The sequence below is a fragment of the Amphiprion ocellaris genome, chromosome 23 (genome assembly GCF_022539595.1).
Source record: "Amphiprion ocellaris isolate individual 3 ecotype Okinawa chromosome 23, ASM2253959v1, whole genome shotgun sequence".
Lineage (NCBI taxonomy): Eukaryota > Metazoa > Chordata > Actinopteri > Pomacentridae > Amphiprion > Amphiprion ocellaris.
In genome coordinates this window covers 2,220,632-2,240,795 of record NC_072788.1, presented here as the reverse complement: position 1 = coordinate 2,240,795, position 20,164 = coordinate 2,220,632, and the positions used below count along the sequence as shown (strand labels likewise).

At 39.3% G+C, this 20,164-nt stretch overlaps 1 protein-coding gene across 2 annotated transcripts in view; it reads left to right on the top strand.

Moving 5' to 3' along the window:
• rap1gds1 (RAP1, GTP-GDP dissociation stimulator 1) overlaps positions 1–20,164 on the top strand; it is a 34,627-nt gene that overhangs the window by 2,814 nt on the left and 11,649 nt on the right. Inside the window, exons 2-7 of one of the 2 annotated variants that reach the window (XM_023293637.3) lie at positions 842–949; positions 3,878–4,000; positions 7,129–7,254; positions 13,596–13,742; positions 17,094–17,222; positions 19,589–19,714. In XM_023293637.3, the coding sequence (XP_023149405.1) occupies positions 842–949; positions 3,878–4,000; positions 7,129–7,254; positions 13,596–13,742; positions 17,094–17,222; positions 19,589–19,714 (759 nt within the window). The remainder of the gene's footprint in view (positions 1–841; positions 950–3,877; positions 4,001–7,128; positions 7,255–13,595; positions 13,743–17,093; positions 17,223–19,588; positions 19,715–20,164) is intronic. The other variant, XM_023293638.3, reaches the window with a different exon arrangement.

Sequence of the window (20,164 nt, the reverse complement as noted above, 5' to 3'; positions counted from 1 at the left end):
ATATGAGATCAAAAACGACAATGGCGAGAAACAAAATGACAAAAAAGACAAACAACACAAGCGAGACAAAACCCCCCACAAAACGACACAAATGATACACAAAACAATGGATAAAGCGATACACAAAATGACAATAAGACAAAAAACGCAAAATGAGAAAAATGAGAAACAAAACGTTTTGTGTTTTTTTTTCCTTGCTTGTATCATTTGTCTTATTTTTGTTATTTTGTGTTTTGCGTTATTTGTTGTTTTGTGTATTGTTTTTATTGGTTTGTGGGTTTTTTGTCTCACATGTGTTTGTCTGTTTTTTTGTTGTTTTGTTTCTCATTTTTGTAATATTTTGTTTTGATAGTTTTTTTTATCTGACTTGTCGTTTGTCTCGTTTTTGTCATTTAGTTTCTTTTGTGTTTTTTGTCTGATTGTCATTTTGTGTTTTGCGTTATTTGTTGTTTTGTGTATCGTTTTTGTTGTTTTGTTTCTCATTTTTGTCATTTTTTGTCTCGTTTTTGTCATTTTGTGTCTCATTTTCGTAATATATTGTCTTGTTTTTGTAGTTTTTATCATAAAGTAAAATCCTCTATGGTTCAGTTCCAGATACCTGTGACTAAATGTTGTGTTCCTTTGTCGACACTTTGTGATCTGGAAGTTGTAATGTGGAAACGTTAAACTGAGGCTGAATGTTGTTGAAATGATTTAGAAGCTTGTTCATGTAACAGCAACACAAAAAGCCGTCACTGTAAAACAGAAAGTCTTCAGAATAAAAGGCCTGACATAACTCCACGGGTGGCTGCAGGTGATGATTGGCTGCCAGACTTAAGCCGTGTAATGTTTGTGTTTCCAGACAACCTGAGTGAAGCCCTGGAGAAGCTGAAGCTAGCGTCCACCGACAGCGCCACCGACAGCGTGGAGAGCTGTCTGGACTGCCTGCTCAAGGCGCTCGCCAACAACAGTGAGTACAGAATATAGATTTACACTCAAGCAGAAACCATTTTCTTTTTATGGCGACCTGCCTGCTCTGCCTCCCCAGCTCCAGATGCAGCGCTGTACTATTTCCAACATGACTCAGATGTAAATAAGAGCATCATTGGGTATAAACTCCACATCGTGTGCAGTATATGTAAGCTGAAAATGAGAATATCTGCCTGAAGCCATGTTTCTGAACAGTGTGACAGTGTTTGCCAGACAGCTGATTAATGTGTAAGGATAGACCTCTCGCTGTTAGTTGAGTCTGTTCAGTGGAGCCAAACCAGTATGAAGATTAGGATCCTGTACAAGAGAGACTAAAAGTGAAGTGAAACCAGAACAGTAACCCTGCATGACACCGAGACCATCCCACTGATGGTTCAGAGCTTTGGTCATCAAAGACGGGCTGCATCAAAGGACCGCAGCTGTGAACCAATCAGAACCACTCAAACCAATCGAACTGACCAATCAGAATGGCTATACCTGCTGATGTGACATACAGATGTAAATATCTATGTTCAGCCTCATTTTCAGCATAAAACGTTAGACGTACTAACAGAACTGTAACTGTATTCCAAAATTATGCCTCCATAAATTATTAAAAAAATGAGGAAATGAACGCTGAATTTCTTTTTGTTTTCTAGAATAACTCAAAAAAAAAAGCTGGACTCATAATGATGCCAGTAAGTTAACAGGACAGGTGAAAGACGTTGCTTTTCTCTTTTAGTCATTCTCTTCTGCTCGCTCTGAACGAGGGTAAACTGAACTCGTTATAAATTGAATTATAATGAAATTAAAACAAACATTGTATTATTGATGGCCATTATCAACGGCAAATTCAATTTAGCAGGATCAGGCAGACGGTAGCGGTGCAGCAGTGGACACACATGGGAGCAAGTTCAGTGGTACATGAATGTATAACAAACTGCAACTTTATACAGAGGGTCCTTGGTTTACGACGTCTTGACTTACGGCGTTTCGAAATTACGTAAGGACTGGTTACGTGGAACTAGTTGACGAGTGGAATGGACAAATACGTCGTCACGCGGCGCTAAAGACGGCTTTGTTTCCTTTCTCTGGTTGTACTCCACCTCGGATTGTGCTACATTCACTAACTTTTTGTCCTTCATTATGGCTCCCAGCGTAAGTCAGACTCTTCTGATGCTTGGAAGAAAAGGAAAGCCGTCTCCATGGAAGTGAAATTAGATAGAATAAAACACTGGGAACAGGGTGAAACACCTACAAACATCAGTCAAGTTGTAAAAACAGGTCATCATATTGTAGCGACCCCCTGTGATGAATGAGTGAGACTTTATCTGGTTCTCTGCTGGTTTATTGAACCTTCACACAGGATACTGTGGACCGTAGCCAACGTCAGAATAACCAGAAAAACCCCATAACTTAGCTCCAGAATTAGCCGCCGTTCCCAGCTCTCTCTACTGCTGACTCTCAGCCAATCAGAAGTGAGCTAACTAAACATGGTACGTTCACTGACATTAGCTAAATCTGGAACTGAACATTAAACATTGAAACCTCAACATCAATATCAGTCCGTCACAATATTCTGTTAACTTCTTTTAAAATGATTCAGACATGCATGAAAGTTGTTGGCATTCATGACTTTTTCGAAGAACTGATTTCTATTGTGATGCACAGAATGGCTTTATTTACATTTTCACCGGACTTCCGACTTACAGTGAAAATCAACTTACGTTGATCTGTAGGAATGGAACTCTGATGTAAGTTGAGGACCCCCTGTACTGTGAGATTGATGGTAAAACGAAAATATGAACAGTATGCACAATAACCTGTCATTACTTCACTCCACCTCTTGTGCAGTATGACATGATCCTGGACAGTTGCTTTATTATAATGCTTACAATGTGGAGATTCTATCCGATGAAACAGCTTTGTTTTTCGGAAAATAATACATTACTAGTTCCTTGTTTAGTTTCCACACCTCAGCTGCAGCATTCAGATTCATTTATCATATTTTTGTATTTTGTAGAGTGTTTTGGAAATTCCTATTTTGGTTTGAGGCACTCTCAAAAATCCCAAAATCCTCCTTTGAGATTTAGGAAATCTTGATGATTTAGAAGCATGAATGTAAAATGAAGACGAAATATTTGAGACAGTTTGGGGGCGTTGGCCGTCTTCACTGCTTTGGACAAAAGCTCTGATTTCCTTGAGTTCTATCCCTCCATACTGAGTGGCATTGTGATAGTGAGGAAATATGATGATATAACAAAGTGAAAGTGTCCAAAGTGAGGTTGTTATTTGAAGCAAAGACCAGCTTTCTCAGCATCAATCATGGCAAGACTGAAGGTTTCTAAGGGGGCAGCACATGAAGATCTAAAACACTTGGATCCAAAGCAGGGATCACACAATTAGAAGGTCAATACTTTGATCACTGAGAGGAAGAAATAATAAATAATTTAATGAATAAAGAGCACAAGACTTCAATCAACAAAAAGGTCCTTTCTAAAGATGTCTCTCTAGTAGTGGCCTCATTTTTCAGACAAACGTTCCCGACACGACAAGAAGCTCTTCGTCACATCATTCTGAGAGAACTCAGCTTGTTAGGTTTGACCAAACTTGTGGAGTCCGTTTAGCTCAGTGCTGCTGTCATTAAAGGAAGAAATAGATAAGGTATTTGGTCTTTCATGGACATTTTTCTGTGATTCTACCTTTCCCTCAAATAAAACATAAATTCAAAACATCAGTATAATCTTGGACAATTCAAGAGCAACTTTTACTTGACTCACATTTGGTAATTTGGCCACTTTAATGTCAAATACTGTGAGATTTATAGTAATTGTTGGGTTCTTTCTTTGTTTCTTCCCATTAGAAATAATCTTGAGTCATGGCTAAAGCATTAGCATGTTTTAAATCCATTGTGCTTTTCCTCCTGCAGACACCGAGGCCAGCATGAAGATCCAGGAGATAGGTCTTCTTCCTCTGCTCCCCACTCTGCTAAACCCCCAGTCTTCGTGCACCCCTAAAGTAGCCAACATCATAGCCGAGTTGGCCAAAAACGGTGAGGTTCCTGACTTTCCCTTCCTCCGTTTGTCAATCAATGGATTAGTGTTGGTAACAGGATTAGTGATGCATCATTTAGAACTTTGCTATGAATGGAAATATTTAAAGAATCAGACGATACCATGTGTGATTGTTTGTTTCAGACTGATGTTAGCTTTAGCAGCTCTCTTTGGCGTTTCATTGCCGGGCTGTCACCGACTATGCAGATTATTGCTTAAAGACCCAAACCTTGTATACCTGCGGTGTCAGAGGGCTTCCATTTTCCATAATTTCTCCTCGGGAGCACAGGAGAAGCTTTTAAAGTCAGAAAAAAAGCAGATGCGAATAGAACTCGGGGCAAGAAAAGGTTAGGATAATGAATGGGTTTTAAGCAGCTTGCAAGACGGCAGCTAATGATCACTCCCCAGCAGTTTGCCAGGCTTGGCAACGACCCACTGGCATTTATCTGTCACCGCTTCCAGAAAAATCTGCAATCAGCCAAGTGACTGCTGGGCTAAAGACAACTCCTTCTCTGTCTGACAGTTATTATTATTTAAAGCTGCACACTGGAACATTGACTGTAAAAATATGTTTGAGTTATTAGCATGAGTCGCTAGCGGAGTGTCTTATCCCTGCTAAAGCCCAGATGATCCAGAACGATTGCCCAAATATGTGATCACAGTACCGTCACCGCCTCAAACACAACATGCTGAGTCTGAGCTTACTGTAAGAGTGAAATGTAAACCGTCAACTCAACAGCACTTAGTAATCCTCTCATTTGGGCATATCTGGACCCTCCTCCAGTAGATTTTTGTCTCATGACATCCAATCAGATCAGCTGGTACCTGAGGATGCTATTATATATCGATAGGGTCTGTGAGGTGGGGGGTTCGTCACCTCATTTAGTTGTCCAGAGCCAATATCAGAAGTTTGGAGTTGAGTCCCAAGATTTGGACAAAATCAAAGGTGGCTTATAAAACTTAATTTCCAAATTTCATTCACTTTATTGATCATTTGTTTATTCTGGGACGGCACACAGTTAAATGTAATTGCAGCAGAGTTAGCTCACAGCTAATTAGGGTCCAAGCACCAGGACCTTCTTGAAACTCTTGGATTTACTATTATTCTGAGATTCTTTTCCTGTTTTTTGAAACTCAAATTTGGTGGTCTGCAAATACTCAAACTTGTGAAACTCTACACACACATCAGGACCGCCAAAAAAGTTAATATTTTAGGGGAGTTGCATAGGTGTGTGCCAGCATAGCTCTATAGTGCCAACTGGAAAATTTCTTTTACTACACACTTACTACTACATTTACCACTGTCACCTAGAGTTACGGAATTTAATACATGTATGTAACTTGTTAAGATGCACAAAAGTGTATCTGACACCCATGCTCAAAACCCAACAGGAAGTTGGCCATTTTAAATTATGTGTCATGTTTTGGACAATTTTGGACCAATTTTTGCGCATTTTCAAAAGCTATAAACTCAAATGGGGTAACTCCGACAGAGCTCAAATTTGGCCAGGATGTACAGCAGGCATGGGTGATCAAAAATTATCAAAATACTCCACAAAAGTTTGAGGATGTGGAAATGGCGGGTGGCGGAATTTCGACATTTCGCCATGAAACAGGAAATGCTGTGTAACTGGCCACAACCTGGTGTATGGACAGGAAGTGATCTATATCTACCCTGTACATGCTCCAATCTGCATCAAACTTTACATGTGGGATCAGAGTCCGGCCCTCATGACATCCTTTGGCTGAAATACACTCTGTCGCAGCACCACCTGATGGACATGCTTGGATTCGCTGACCAGCAAGGATACGAGGACCCTTTCAACACTGCTTGCAGCTTTAATTTACATCTGTTTTTCCAAAACGAGCACAGAACCTCCGTTGCACCACATAACACAACATAATAGAGAAAAATCCATGAAATTGTATCAGAATCAGTAAATACAACAAATACAAGACTTTCATTGGTAATGAGACTTTTAGCTGAACCTTGAGGCTGGTTTTAAACACTGCATGGCTTCATGAGTCACTAATGTTTGGGGGGTATGGAATCCATTTCCCCTGTGACTCACCAGTGACTTAGAATGACTTGATATCTTCCACAAGCAGAGATTAAAAATGTTGCATGCAATGGAGCTGCAGTAATTGAGCTGTAAATCGATTAGTGAGTATCAACAATTTTGTTAGCTGATTTGAGACGGTCTGTCAGATAAACCAGACAGCTGAACCAACGTTTTCCCCGGGGTGCTGATGGGATTCACCCTGTTCCAGAGTGATGGGGGCATGAGGGTAAGAAGAGAGGCAGATGAAGTGATGCCCTCATCATGTCTAGTGCCTACCAGCCTGTGGGGGTTAGAGTTATGATCTGGGGTTGGTCAGGTTCACCAACGTTATGTTCCCAAAGAATGAGGTCAGCTGACTACCTGAAGATACTGAATGACCAGGTCTTTCCATCAGTGGAGTTCTTCTTCCCTGATGGCATGGACATGTTCCAAGATGATGATGCCAGGATTCATGGGGCTCACATTGAGAATGAGGGGATCAGGGAGCATGAGATGGATTGTCCTCCACAGAGTCCAGACCTCAGCCCCACAGAGAATCTTTGGGATGTTCTGGAGAAGACTTTGTCTGAATCACTGTAAGATCTTGGTAGAAAATTAATGCAGATCTGGACAGAAATAAATGCTGTGACTTTGCAGAAGCTAATCGAAACGATGCCACGGCGAACGTGTCGTTCTCAGAGCTAAAGGTGGTCCAATAAAATATTAGAGTGTGCAACTTTTTTTTTGGACAGGAAGTGTATAATCAGTGGATGGATTTCTTTCAATCATATGACCGATTCACAATTTCAGTCGCTTTTTTTCTCTCACAGCAACTCAGGTTTCATGTGTTAGATAAACAAAGCTGAGCAATGCTACCTTTGTGATAAAAGTTCAGCTACATGGCTAACACTTGACCGTGTCAGCCTCTGTAAAGTAAAACTTCAGTCAGCCTCTACTGTATAAATGGGTGCTGTGTCTGTCCTGATATAAAACGCCGACACTTGAGCCGATACTCTTTACTTGCTTGACTGATCTGAAGTCGTTTCCTCGCTGACCTGTTATCCAACACCTTTCCCTCTCTCTAGAGTTCATGCGGAGTCCCTGCGTGGAAGCCGGCCTCATTCCTCCTCTAATTCAGCTGCTAAACTCCACCGACCAGGAGGTTTTACTGCAGACCGGCCGAGCTCTTGGCAACATCTGTTATGACAGCCGTAAGTAGGAGTTTGCTTTGCTTGGGGAACACTAAATCCCTCATGAGCGCCGTCATCGCCCTTACAGAACTAATAGAAGAGGGGTAATAAAAGCGATGCCGGGTTGGGCTACTGTAGACAAAGCTGCTAAAGTCTTTCTTTATTTTAGGATTATGTGCAGAGTAAAGTTGTTAAGCTCTCATTAACCAAACCTTTTTACTGTCTCATGCTAATTTTGTGTTTATTTGGAGCTTCATAAGCTGCTGTAATGCTGGAGTTCTGATCAAACTAGATATGAACATGGTGACAATGTGACAGTACTACATGCAGCAACAACAACGTTATTAACTTTGTCAGGTGAGTTAAGGCTACTGCAATAGTAAAAATGGGCTTTTACACTGATGTATAAGTAATAACAATTCAATTGTTTAATCTAGTGTATTATAATCTACCAGCCACAGGAGACAGTGTTTTTATTAGTCAATAAAAAGCCATGTAATTGAAATTTTCTAATACCTTTTTAGCAGCTAGAAAGCTTAGGTTTATTAAGATTTGTTCATTTGAATGGTAGTTATCTTCTTTTGGATACAGACCAAGAAGGATCCAATGAAATTCATTTTGAAATAATCTTCTCGTTATTGATCATTTAGAATTTTAATATCTTAGTATGTTTGCCTGATTACGATGATATACTTCTACTTTAAGTGACATTTTCGATGCAAGACTTTGACAGAGGGGTACCTGAGTACTTCCTATCCATCTCTTTATATCGAGGTAAACAAACACTTAAGAATTAAATGAATTGCTGTAGTTTCTATGTGTTTGTCAACAAGTAAAGTTACCGATTTGTAGAAGGTGGTGAGACTAGATTCGTTAGTTTGGGTTAGGGGGGTACCAAGGAGTAAGTCTCTCGGACTTACCCTCGGTGAGGAATTCATTCCTAAAATTTTAATAGATAATGCAAAATGGCTGACTTTCTGTTGGACTTAGAGTATAACTGTGATTGACTTTTTGTTTAGGCCAAGTACCAGAAGTCACAAAGAAGTGCTATTAGGATAGTTAAGGGTAGTAAAGCAGACTTTACCCGACTATAGTGCCCCTCAATGAGCAATATAGTTGCTCAAAGTTTCTGTGAAAATAATTTTTGCTCTCACAAACAAATAGAGTCCCAATACATTAAGCTCTCATAGCTAATGGTGGAGACCATTAGTGGTAGATGTACAGTACTTTGTTTACAGGCCAATGTTTGTCCAGGAACCAATAAGCAGAATTTAAATTAAGCTCTCCCAATGATTAAGATAAGATTTATTAATCTTTCACCATAGAAATTCACATTACAGCAGCTGGATACAGATAAGGCATAAAGAAGCAAGAAAATGAAGTACAACAGGGCTACAAAATAAAGATATGATTAAAAAAAAAAAAAAAAAAAACAGGCATGATGACTCCCCATATGGATATATACACTACCGTTTAAAAGTTTGGGGTCACCCAGACAATTTCATGTTTTCCATGAGAACTCACACTTTTATCCGTGTGCTAACACACCTGCTAAAGGGTTTTCTAATCATCAATTAGCCTTTCAACACCATTAGCTAACACAATGTAGCATTAGAACACAGGAGTGATGGTTGCTGGAAATGTTCCTCTGTACCCCTATGGAGATATTCCATGAAAAATTTCCAACTAAAATAGTAATTTACCACATTAACCATGTCTTGACTAGATTTTTGATAAATTTAATGTTATCTTCATTGAAAAAAATGGCTTTTCTTTCAACAATAAGGACATTTCTAAGTGAACCAAAAGTTTTGAGTGATAGTGTACATTATGACATAGTGAAATTTACATATGGATAAGGCCAGTTGTTATGTGGTGAGTTTACATATGGATAAGTACACATATGACATGATGAATTTACATTTCTTCAGGTATGGCATGGAGGATAATGAACCCAACATTCTGTTATTGGTTAGCATGATATTATCACACATAAAGAGGTGTAAGAGACCAGTGTTATATCTTGTTGGTTGGTCTGCAAGGGTGGTAAAGGGAGAACAGAGTTTTTCATTGTTTTCCTTGGGTTGTACAGGAGCAAACTTTGATTGTTTGCAACGAGCTGTAGATAAAAACAGTCAGCGATTCCTTTAGAAAGTCACTTTCTAAGTAGGAACCAGTTCCCAATGCCCAACCATAGTCTTCTTCCATGGTGCCCACCATGTTAGGCCACCATATTTCTACAGTAACCCAAAATGGACACACCAAACACTGGATCGAGAGAGGTCTTTTAGCATTCTTTTGTTAAAAGTACAACCAACTTTTGCTCTCCTATATGCTTGGAAAGGGAGGATTGAGTATATGGTTGTCAATGCTGGGAGTTGAGGTTGTTTCTGTTGCTCTAGTGACATTTTCTAAGTAAGCTAATACACAACATTCACCTTTGAGTCTACATACAGATGTAAATAGTAGATAAAGATGTAGTTTTGTCATGGTTTTGCTGTAGAGACAAAAGAATGTTATGTAAATTAGATTTGACTGTATTTTAAAAACGACAGACCCACTTCTCTGGGGTCTCTTAATTTAATCTTTGACCAAAACACTGTTAAAATATGTCACATGTACTTGAAGTACTGGAGAAAATCTTATTACAAGTCAGAAATTTCAGCTAAAATGCTAAAATACATTTGGTTTGACGTCAAAATGAAGAGCAGGGATGAGCGCCATATGCGATGACGAAACCGTCGAACCCATTTGTGTTGTGACATGCAAACTCAAAACTGAGGTATTACAGCTTATCTGACAATAATCTGATTGTGTCTGAAAATGCTTCTTGTAGCCCTTTTGAAACATCCACTCTAAGAAATTTCATTAGCGAGCGTACCAGCGGAGTATTTGAGCGGTGACCTCGGGGACGAGCAGCAGGCTCTAAGCCTGATTTTACTGCCTGCTTGAGAGGCTTTAATCACAGCTGTGTGGTGCATAGTTCCCCCTGTCTTGTTGGAAAGCCGGGTATCTGTGGAATCTGGTGGGATGTGACATTTGTTGGAGTGGAGGGGGGTCTCGGTTAGCTGGCATGGTTGTGTGATAGACGCGGCGGGAGAGCGTGGGGAAGCAGCTGCTCGTTTCCTTCAAGAAACACACGCTTGTGATATGATAGATATCGGCCCGGTTTCTTCAGCAAGAAGGGGATTACCTGAAAGCACTTTCTTTACATGATAAAATGGATTTGAGTGTACACAGAAAGCACAGTCGCTGACTATTTGAAATGTCTCTGAAATGACAAATATTTGTCCAAAATGACTTGAAACCTGTTCTGAAAAGACAATAAATGTCCAAAATAATTGGAGATTTGTCCAGTATTAAACCTTTGTTCAAAAATGGCTCTAAAAGGTCAACATTTCTGACTTGAAACTTTTTCAAAATGGCAAAATCCCCATCTCAAATTACTGAAATATGTCTGAAATGACGAAAAACTGTCCGAAATTGATCAAAATTTATCTAAAATGACTTGACGTTTACCAGAAAAGATGAAAAATTATCCAAAATGACTTAAAACGAGAACAAGACACAAAAAACAAGACACAAAATGACAAAAACAAACAGAAAATGACAAAAACAAGACACAAAATGACAAAAACGAGACACAAAGTGACAAGAACAAACAGAAAATGACAAAAACAAGACACAAAATGACAAAAACAAGACACAAAGCAACAAAAACAAAACAGAAAATGACAAAAACAAGACACAAAGCAACAAAAACAAGACAGAAAACAACAAAAACAAGACACAAATGACAAAAACAAAACACAAAACGCTTTTTGTCTCTAAAATCAGCAAATTTTTTATTTAAAAATTTTTTTTAAAAAGAAAGCAACAGAAACAAGACAGAAAACGACAAAAACGAGACACAAAATGACAAAAACGAGACACAAAACATTTAAAAAATCTGCAAATTTTTAAGAAAAAAATTTAAAAAGAAAATGACAAAGATGACAGAAAATGACAAAAACGAGACACAAAACTACAAAAACGAGACTAAATGACAAAAACAAGACTTAAAACTGCAAAAACGAGACACAAAACATGTCTGAAATGCCAAAAAAATTGTCAAAAATTAGTCTAAATTTGTCTAAAATGACTTGACATTTACCAAAAATGATGCAACATTTTCCAAAATGACTTAAAACTTGTCAGCAATTGATCAAAATTTGTTCAAAAGGAAATGTCATCTCACGTCGGATGACGCTCTGAGGAAGACTGCAGACGTAGTCGAAACATGTCGACAAGGTAAAGCAATCACCCTTACAAACTTTGTCGGATAAAAAGAATTGGTAATCAAATCAGCGAGTTGAGGTTTGTCTTATTCTTAAGCTTTAACCTAACCAACAAAAGGGCCTCAGTGTACATTGCATACAATTTGTAAATGGGAAATGCTACTTTAATATAACTGAAATGACAAATATCCAAACCAGAAGACTTTTTTCAAGGTGTGACTGTTATAAATGTTAAATCTTTAGCAATGAGGGTGAAGCTAATGAAGAGTCCCAAGTGAACCATGTCGTTTGCAACTATCTACTGAGTTTCTTCAAGACGTCAGATCTCTGAAGGTTCACTATGCTTCAGATGAACTAGGTGTTTCTCCTTGACACGTTTTACAACGAAACGATTGAAGGGTTTGCTCTTGTTCTGAACCCACCAAGAAGTGTTTTGCAAAACCTTAGTAATCAGAATTGTGTAAATGGGGATAAAAGAACATGGTTATGGACGTTTTCTCCTTGAATTCACTCATGCAGTTCACTGGTCACGCAAAGAAAAAGGAATAGTTGCATGATTGGTGTACAAAAAGACAACCCCATGACCATAAGGGAAGCTTCATCCTCACCGCGATGGTCCACTGCCAGAGCGATGCCTCCATTCCTGCCAACTTTGCCCTTGCTTTGAGGAGCCCGTGATTTTTGAACTGCTTCACTCGGGACGTCATCTTGCTGCCAACCTGCGGGAAGCAGCTCGCTGTTTTCTGGCACCGTGAACCAAAACTATCACACTAGGAGGTGCTGACCTTCATCCCAGCTGCTTCACACTCTGTTCAAAGTGTCCCAGTGCGCTCTTTAGTCGAGAGGCTGGAGAAAGCAGAATAACTGTCCAGACTGGATGCCGCCCACTAGAGATTCTGTCTATGAGGATCAGCAACAGAATTGTAGATGAAAGACCAAAACTCCACCACCATCACAATGGCCTGGGTTCGATTCCAGCTCACAGCCCTTTGCTGCAGATCTTCCCCCCATTCTTCTCCCTAGTTTCCTGTCTGCCTTTCTACTAACCTATCCAGTAAAAGCCAACAAAAGGCCAAAAAATAACTTTAAGACAATTCAAGCCCTTTATTTTCATTGTACGGCTGCAGACAGCAATACAATGAAATTATGGTGGTTAACAAAAGAGAGAAAATGTATGAATAATATGTAGGAAATGTAAACACACGAGGAGGTAGTTCAAACAAAGGTGACAGGATTAACAGATATTGGTGCAACATTACACATGGTTTGATGACCTGAGTATCGCTTCGCTATGGAGTCCTACAACTCATTGTTGAATCAGCATCTTTTCACGACCAGAGCCAGCAGCAGATATCATGCTCATGTCCCCGCTGTGTTTCCGAGAGACGAGGCGCGGCACATCGCCACCAGTGAATGAAAGTAGTGGCTGATTCTGAGAGAGCTGACTCATGTAAGCGCTTCCGTTTGGCAGCTCTCCTCCCAGAGAAAACCCTCCCACAGAGACAATTATCACTACTGAGCATTTATTGTTCCTGCAGACAAATGGAAGAAGTCCCTGACATGAATATCAAACGGTCTTCAGAGGAGTACCAACTGGAAATGGGCAAATGTTTAGTTTGTTTAAGCTTCTTTTTTTGATTTTTAGATTGCAGTTCTTTGATTTGTGTTGTTGATTCTGTTAAGTTCAGGGGAAGGTTTGGTGTTATTCTGTTATCTGCAGCTACTGTGGAAATACGTTATCTATGAAAAAGGAAAGAATTATGGCTGCCAGTGTCAATTGTGGCTTTAGATAAATCCGGCTCCAGGTTCTTGTATGGATTTAAATCTAAAAACGATCCTTTTATCAGATTATGTGAATCTTGATGCACCACATTCAGGATGTTTGTCATATAGCTGTCAAAATTCTTTCCTTTCAGCTTGTTTTTTGACTGTTTTCAGCCTTAGTTTTTGCTCTGATATGTATAATTTTGTACTGCTTAACAGTTCTTTCAAATGTGTTTTTTCAGATTGTGGTTGTTTTATTTTTTGCTTTACTTTTTCCTTTGCTTTGTGGTTGATTTGTGTCCTGGCCTTTTTGTTTTGCAGATGAGGGCAGGAGTGCAGTTGACCTGGCAGGAGGGGCTCAGATAGTAGCTGAACACATTAAATCCCTCTCCCAAAATACTGAGCCGGAAAATGAGAAGCTCTTGACTGTCTTTTGTGGCATGCTGATGAACTATAGCAATGATAATGGTAATGACCATCTTCCCCCCAAGAACCGTTATTAACTCATCTCAACTAATCAGCGGATGTTCTCTTCCTTTATACACAGACAGTAGGGCTGAAGATGTGGGCTGATCTTTGTCTTGTTCTTTCTACCACGCTCTCTTGCTTTTCCGACTTCACATCTGAGGTAATCTGCTATTATTAATGTTTGCTGAGAGCTGGCTTTCATCCCGGCAGCAACTTCCACCCACCACTTTGTGAGTTTGCTTAGTTAATATACTCGGCAGGTACTCATTGACTAGTTCTTTTTAAGGCTGCACAAGTATAATCTGAACACTGAGATGTGCATATATATTTATACATTAGCAGGAACAGCGCAATAAACATTTTATTGACACTAAAATCAGTGAATGATTGTAATAAATAATTTGGATCTCAATACAAGGGGTCCTCGACTTACATCGGGAGTTCCGTTCCTACGTTGTGATGCAAGTCGATTTTCGCCGTAAGTCGGAACTCCGGTGAAAATGCAAACAAAGCCTTTACGTGTTTCATCATATCACGTAGTTCACTTGTACAACTACTGTAATGACAAACAGTCATAAACTCACACTGAAACACAACAAGAGTCTGACTTACGCTTGGGAGCCATAATGAAGGTTGCGAAAGTATGTAGCATAATCCAAGCGGCAAATGTACACAAAACCGTCTTATAGCACCGCGTGACGACGTATTCGTCCGCTCCGCTCGCCAACTAGTTCCACTGAACCAGTTCTGACGTAACGACGTAACGCCGTACGTTAAACCGAGGACCGGTCCGTAACCTCTTCCGACATAACAGCGAAACGACATAAGTCGAGGGCGTCGTAAACCGAGGACCTCCTGTACTTTGTGTTTAGTGCCACTTGGCTAATGTTACTATATTAACACACTAACATTACCAGCTAATTAACATGTTAGCATTGCCAGTGTAAAGTGCAAGAATGTTAGCATTTAGCTCAAAACACTGCTCTGCTTTATTGTGGTTTCACTGAGCTGTTACAATTGATTTGTGAATTAAACAAATAGGATATCAAATGTTAATAATTATGGGGCTTTAAAGGTGTTTGTAGCTACCTGCTTCCCTCTCCTTGCAGCCTTTACGCTAAGCTAGGCTAACCACTCCTGCTCTGTACTTGTTGAACTGTTCCTTCAGGGTGCAGAATTGTTAGATTGCAGATTGTGTAAAGTGTTTTAGAAGTAGTTTATCCCACTGGTTACTTACACTTTACCTACTATGAGTTTACTAAGGTGAGAGAAGTAAATCTACGCTGCATACATCTGTGTTTTCTGGACTTTCCTGCAATCGGCGGCTTTGTGGTAACGAGGCTTGTTGAGAGCAGCGAGTGTGTGATGTGACAGGCTTAGAGCTTCTGCCAAGGTGTCTGTTGGCACCGGATGGTGGTTGGATCTGCTCGACTGGGTGAGGGGGACGTTTGGGTTTGGACTAAGTATGTAGCTACTGTGGAGCCAGCTCCCCGCTAACACTGAATTAAAATGAACCTCTTAAGAAATGGACATAGAGACACACACTTAAATATTGAAACTAGACTCATAATGCCTGGTGAGTATTTAACGAGTCATGTTTTTTATTGGTTTTTATTAATGTTTTATCACAAACCCTTAATACCTTTCATTTTTTTAGCAGGACACCTGACCAAGTTCATAAACATGCAATGATCAATAACCCTGATCAATCTGATTAATATAGTAGCAGCAAGTTTATCAGTGAGGCTGCTGGACCTTGCATACGGAGGCCTGCATGGGCCAAAACTAAAACAAGATCATCTGAAGTTTACAGCTGACGTCATTATTTAAAAAAAAAAACTGAAATAAAGACAACTTTTTAATCAAAAGTTTAATCAATAGTTCAAATTTCATTTGGCAGGAAAGACACGTTTTAAAACCTCACAAAAAAATCAAAGTATGAACATTTTCAAGAGAATAGAAGTCATTGGTGAATAATTTCATGTAAAATTAACCAAATGTAAATAAGTTTCAGGTTATTTTGTACAAAGTTTTTGTTATTTGGACAACATTAAACATTCACATGGTCCGACACAAGACCCAGTATCAAACCCTGAGGGACACCAGATTCACATCTGACGTAACGTGCTTTAAAATGCGACAGTGTTAAAAAACTATTCTTCCACAGAGTAAAGTGGGTATGAATCTTGTTTAAGATGTGTTACAATCATGACATTTTATTGCCAACAAATCTGCTTTCTATCGTCAGAATTACACATTTATATCATGTGTTATTAATTGTTGTCGTGATTGGTTAATTGATTAATGCACTTCAGTGTCTTAAAAACCTGTAAAAGTTTTAGAAACTGTAGTGAAACATATTTATACTGTCCTTAGATGACAACATAGTAGTTGATAAATGGCTTCTGCCTAACACCAACTATCTTTTTGTGCTAGTAGCATTTAGCGTCTTGCTATTTCATTGTTATAATGGTTTAGCCAAGTTAAGTTGATATTAACACGTCTGCCAAAACCCACAGAACAGAAATCACTTCTGATAGTGGAATTACAACATAAAAAATGGATAATAATAAGTATTTAAAGAACACAAACATCATCACAGTAATGTTTAGTATCATTGTAATGGCTTTCTTGTTTTTTCAGCCATTTTGCTCTGTCTTTCAAAAAAACCTTAAATCTTCAGCCTTATTTGCACTGAACGAACAACACCCTGCAATCCATCCACTCTGCTATACCTGATACGGTGGCATGCCATGTAAAATATGGGAATTTTGGTTCGTTACCAACACGTAGCAGTTGGGTTCCTTGAAGTGCAGCTTCAAGGGTTCAGCTTGTGTTGCTGCTACTTCTGATTTACATTCAGATCAAAACTGGATGTTTTCCTTCTTCTTTCTCTTCTGCTCATCTACCCACTCATGATTCTTGAGCTTGATTGACTGTGGTTTTTCAGTGGAACTTTCTTTTTGCTATCCAGGTGCTTCTAATAACTTCTTGGCGCCAAATGTCAAACACAACTACGGCTTTCTTTTCATGTTTTGGGGATCTTAAGTGTTGGATTTGCTTTGCTGCTTCTAACTTCAATCACAGAAAGACCTTGACACCAACTCGGGGTGACTTATTTGGTGCAGGTTCATTTTAGATTTGATTGCAAACATTGGGTGATAATGGTGTTTGAAGCCTTTTAAACATCGAAGATCAACACAAATGGCATCTGGTTAGTAAAATACATCATATTGACCACCAAGCAGTCAAAAAAATCACATGCTTTTCTCTTGATCTCCACAGACTTCTTTATATTCAGAACAACCGATGAACTGCCCGTCCTTCTATGTCTGTGCTTTTGTTTTACAGATTCGTTACAAGCCCAGCTGATCAACATGGGTGTGATTCCCACACTGGTGAAGCTGCTGGGCATCCATTCCCACAATATAGCCCTGACGGAAATGTGTCTAATTGCCTTTGGCAATTTGGCTGAGCTCGGTGAGTTTATTTACGATAGACTTACTAGGGAGTTTCTAGGGAGTCTGAGTAGTTTTTTGTTTTCATATAATTGGGTCCCAACGATCTATTTTGGCGAATTTTCAAATGAGATGTGCGGAAGGAAGTTTTATTGCCATTTGCACGAGCACATTACAGTACAGGTTGGAATTCTTTGTGCATTTTCTCATTAGCTTTACACATAGGAAAAATAAAGAAAGAAAAAGGAATGACCCTTTGTTTTGAAAAAAGTGTTAAAAATAGATACCCTGAGACAGTAGTTGCACATATTTTGTGGTTTACAGAAGTTATATTACACATGTGGGCTTGAAAACAGACTCTAGTAATATTGAACATGTGTGGAGAGACTTGTTTTAAAGAAATTTTACATATGATTACTTCAAGGAGCAGTTAGCAAATCTGTTGATTCTTTCTGCTTTTGCAGATCAAAATGTCATTTAGCTGTTAGTGTAGGCAGGCGACATGAGAGGGCGTTTCTGTAGGAATCTGATAAAACACAAGAAAAAAGCATAATTTAAAACATACACATCCCTGTGACATATTGCAGCTAAAATTAAATTGAAATTGTCTCTGTTTCAAGTGTTCATGGCCCATTTCCCACCAAGCTGGTTCTAGTGCTAGTTTGGAGCCAGTGCCTGACTTTGCACCAGTTCTTTGTGTTTCCACCAAAAGCTCTGGTGCTCAGGAAGCACAAACCCTTTGCTGGCCAGAGTAAAGAACCGAGTACGTCGGGCTGGGGCCGGGGCTACGGTGACCAATGATCAACAGCGGAAACACAGAACCGCCATTTTTAAACAGCCGAGCGATTTCCTCATCTCAAGCTATTTGTTGAAAGAAAAGCTAATAATAGTGGGCAAATCACAATAAAAAAACTCAATGTCTCATGACAGTTTGGGTAGAACAGCACGTCTCAGCTGGAATCCAGTACAGTTGTTTCCTCACCAGTAGCGTGATCGCGGATGTTCCCAAGAACAGCTGACCTCTACCCCACAATTAGCCTTTAGACCATCTGTAGAGATAAATGTAGATATTATCATCAACTTACTGCGTTTGTTTAACCGCTATGTAATCTTTGCCAAGCTAACGCTAACATGTTCACTGTTAAGAATCAAAACATCTTTGATAACTGCCTGTCTTCTCAAACATAGTCATTGTTGCCTGTGACTCCGATGAAGACAAGTAGCTACTAACAGTTTGATTATTTGTTTGTGGATCATAATGTAGGCCTGCAAAGTCAGGAACGGCACTTGAGTGGTGACGATGCGCCAACGTTGTTGAACAACTACACATGCAGTCACGTACTGACGTTTTACAGTGATGGATGGATGGATGGATGGATGGATGGATGGATGGATGGATGGATGGATGGATGGATGGATAGATGGATAGATAGATAGATAGATAGATAGATAGATAGATAGATAGATAGATAGATAGATAGATAGATAGATAGATAGATAGATAGATAGACGTGGCTCTAACTTCGCTCCTTGCCAATGGAAAACCGGTTCTAAGGAGATTTGAATCAACTAAGCACCAGCACTGAATTAGCACCTGGTTCTTCTTGGTGGAAAAGGGGTACATCTGGATAAAGTGCCAGTTAACCCTCCTGTTGTCTTCATTTACAGGCACCAAAAAATATTGTTTCCTTGTCTGAACAAAATCCAAAAATTCAGCAAAAAAATTCCCCAAATTTCTGAAAATTTGCAAAACCTTCAGGAAGAAAATTCCAATAATTGCTTAAAAGTTTCCCTTAAAAGTTTTATTGGAAAAAAAATCCCCCAAATTTGCCAAGAAAATTCTTGTAAATATTTTTTTTAAATGAGTAAAAATCTTCAAAAAAAATCTGAAAAATATCTAAAGTGATTCCATATATGTCAGTAAAGCTTTTTATATTTTCTTTAAGAACATTCACATAAAAATCAACCAAAATCCAGTGAAATTCACTGGATTTTGGTTGATTTTTATGTGAATGTTCTTAAGAAACATTTTTAACATTTCTTTTTTTTTCCACCAGAAAATGTTCAAAGATTTCCCAAAAATGTTGAAAATGTGGACATCAGAAGTTTCACTGTGAAATTTTTTTTCCCCCACATTTTCAAACTTTAAAACAGGTCAATTTTGACCCGCAGGACGACATGAGGGTTAAAGTGACTCTATGGTGCACTTATGACCCTTTTTTTGCATTTTTACTTGTTAGATAACATGGCTATCGTGGGTTAAACAACTTAAAAATACACCTGTAGAAGTCAAACTCATTCATTTCTAAAACAACACCAGAACCAAGTCAGATTTGATGTCTAAAGCCACTTTTTTGATGCTTGTGAAACACCTTTTTGTGTTTTCAGAGTCCAGCAAAGAGCAGTTTGCCTCCACCAACATCGCCGAGGAGCTGGTGCGTCTTTTCCAGAAGCAGAGCGAGCACGAGAAGAAGGAAATGATTTTTGAGGTTCTGGCTCCACTTGCAGAGAATGGTAATGTGTCTTGTTTGTATATATATATAATTGCAAAGCGCTATAAAAAAGGCCAGCTGCAGTGCACGGGGAGCCTGAAGATTTAAACACAAAACAAAGACTGCAAGGTTTTCATGTCCTTTGGATGAAAATCACGTCCACCACCTACTGCATAGTAAATTCTCCTGTCGGTGTGAGTCATGCTTTCCAGGCTGGCTGCTAACTGCACAGTCATGGCAGACGGAGCTGCTGCATTCACTTAGCTGCTCTTTTTCAAACATGTCAGCATGCGTGTGTCTCAGCAGCAGCAGCAGAGAGCGTCTTACTGGCCGTCGTTATCGCCATTCCAGGCACACCGAGTGCTCCCACGCCGTCAGTCTCCAGGACAACGTCCTACTTAACTCTACCAGAGAGAAACCTCGCTCTCTGCCTCTCCACCGTTTCTTGCATTTGTCACACTGTTCATTAGGT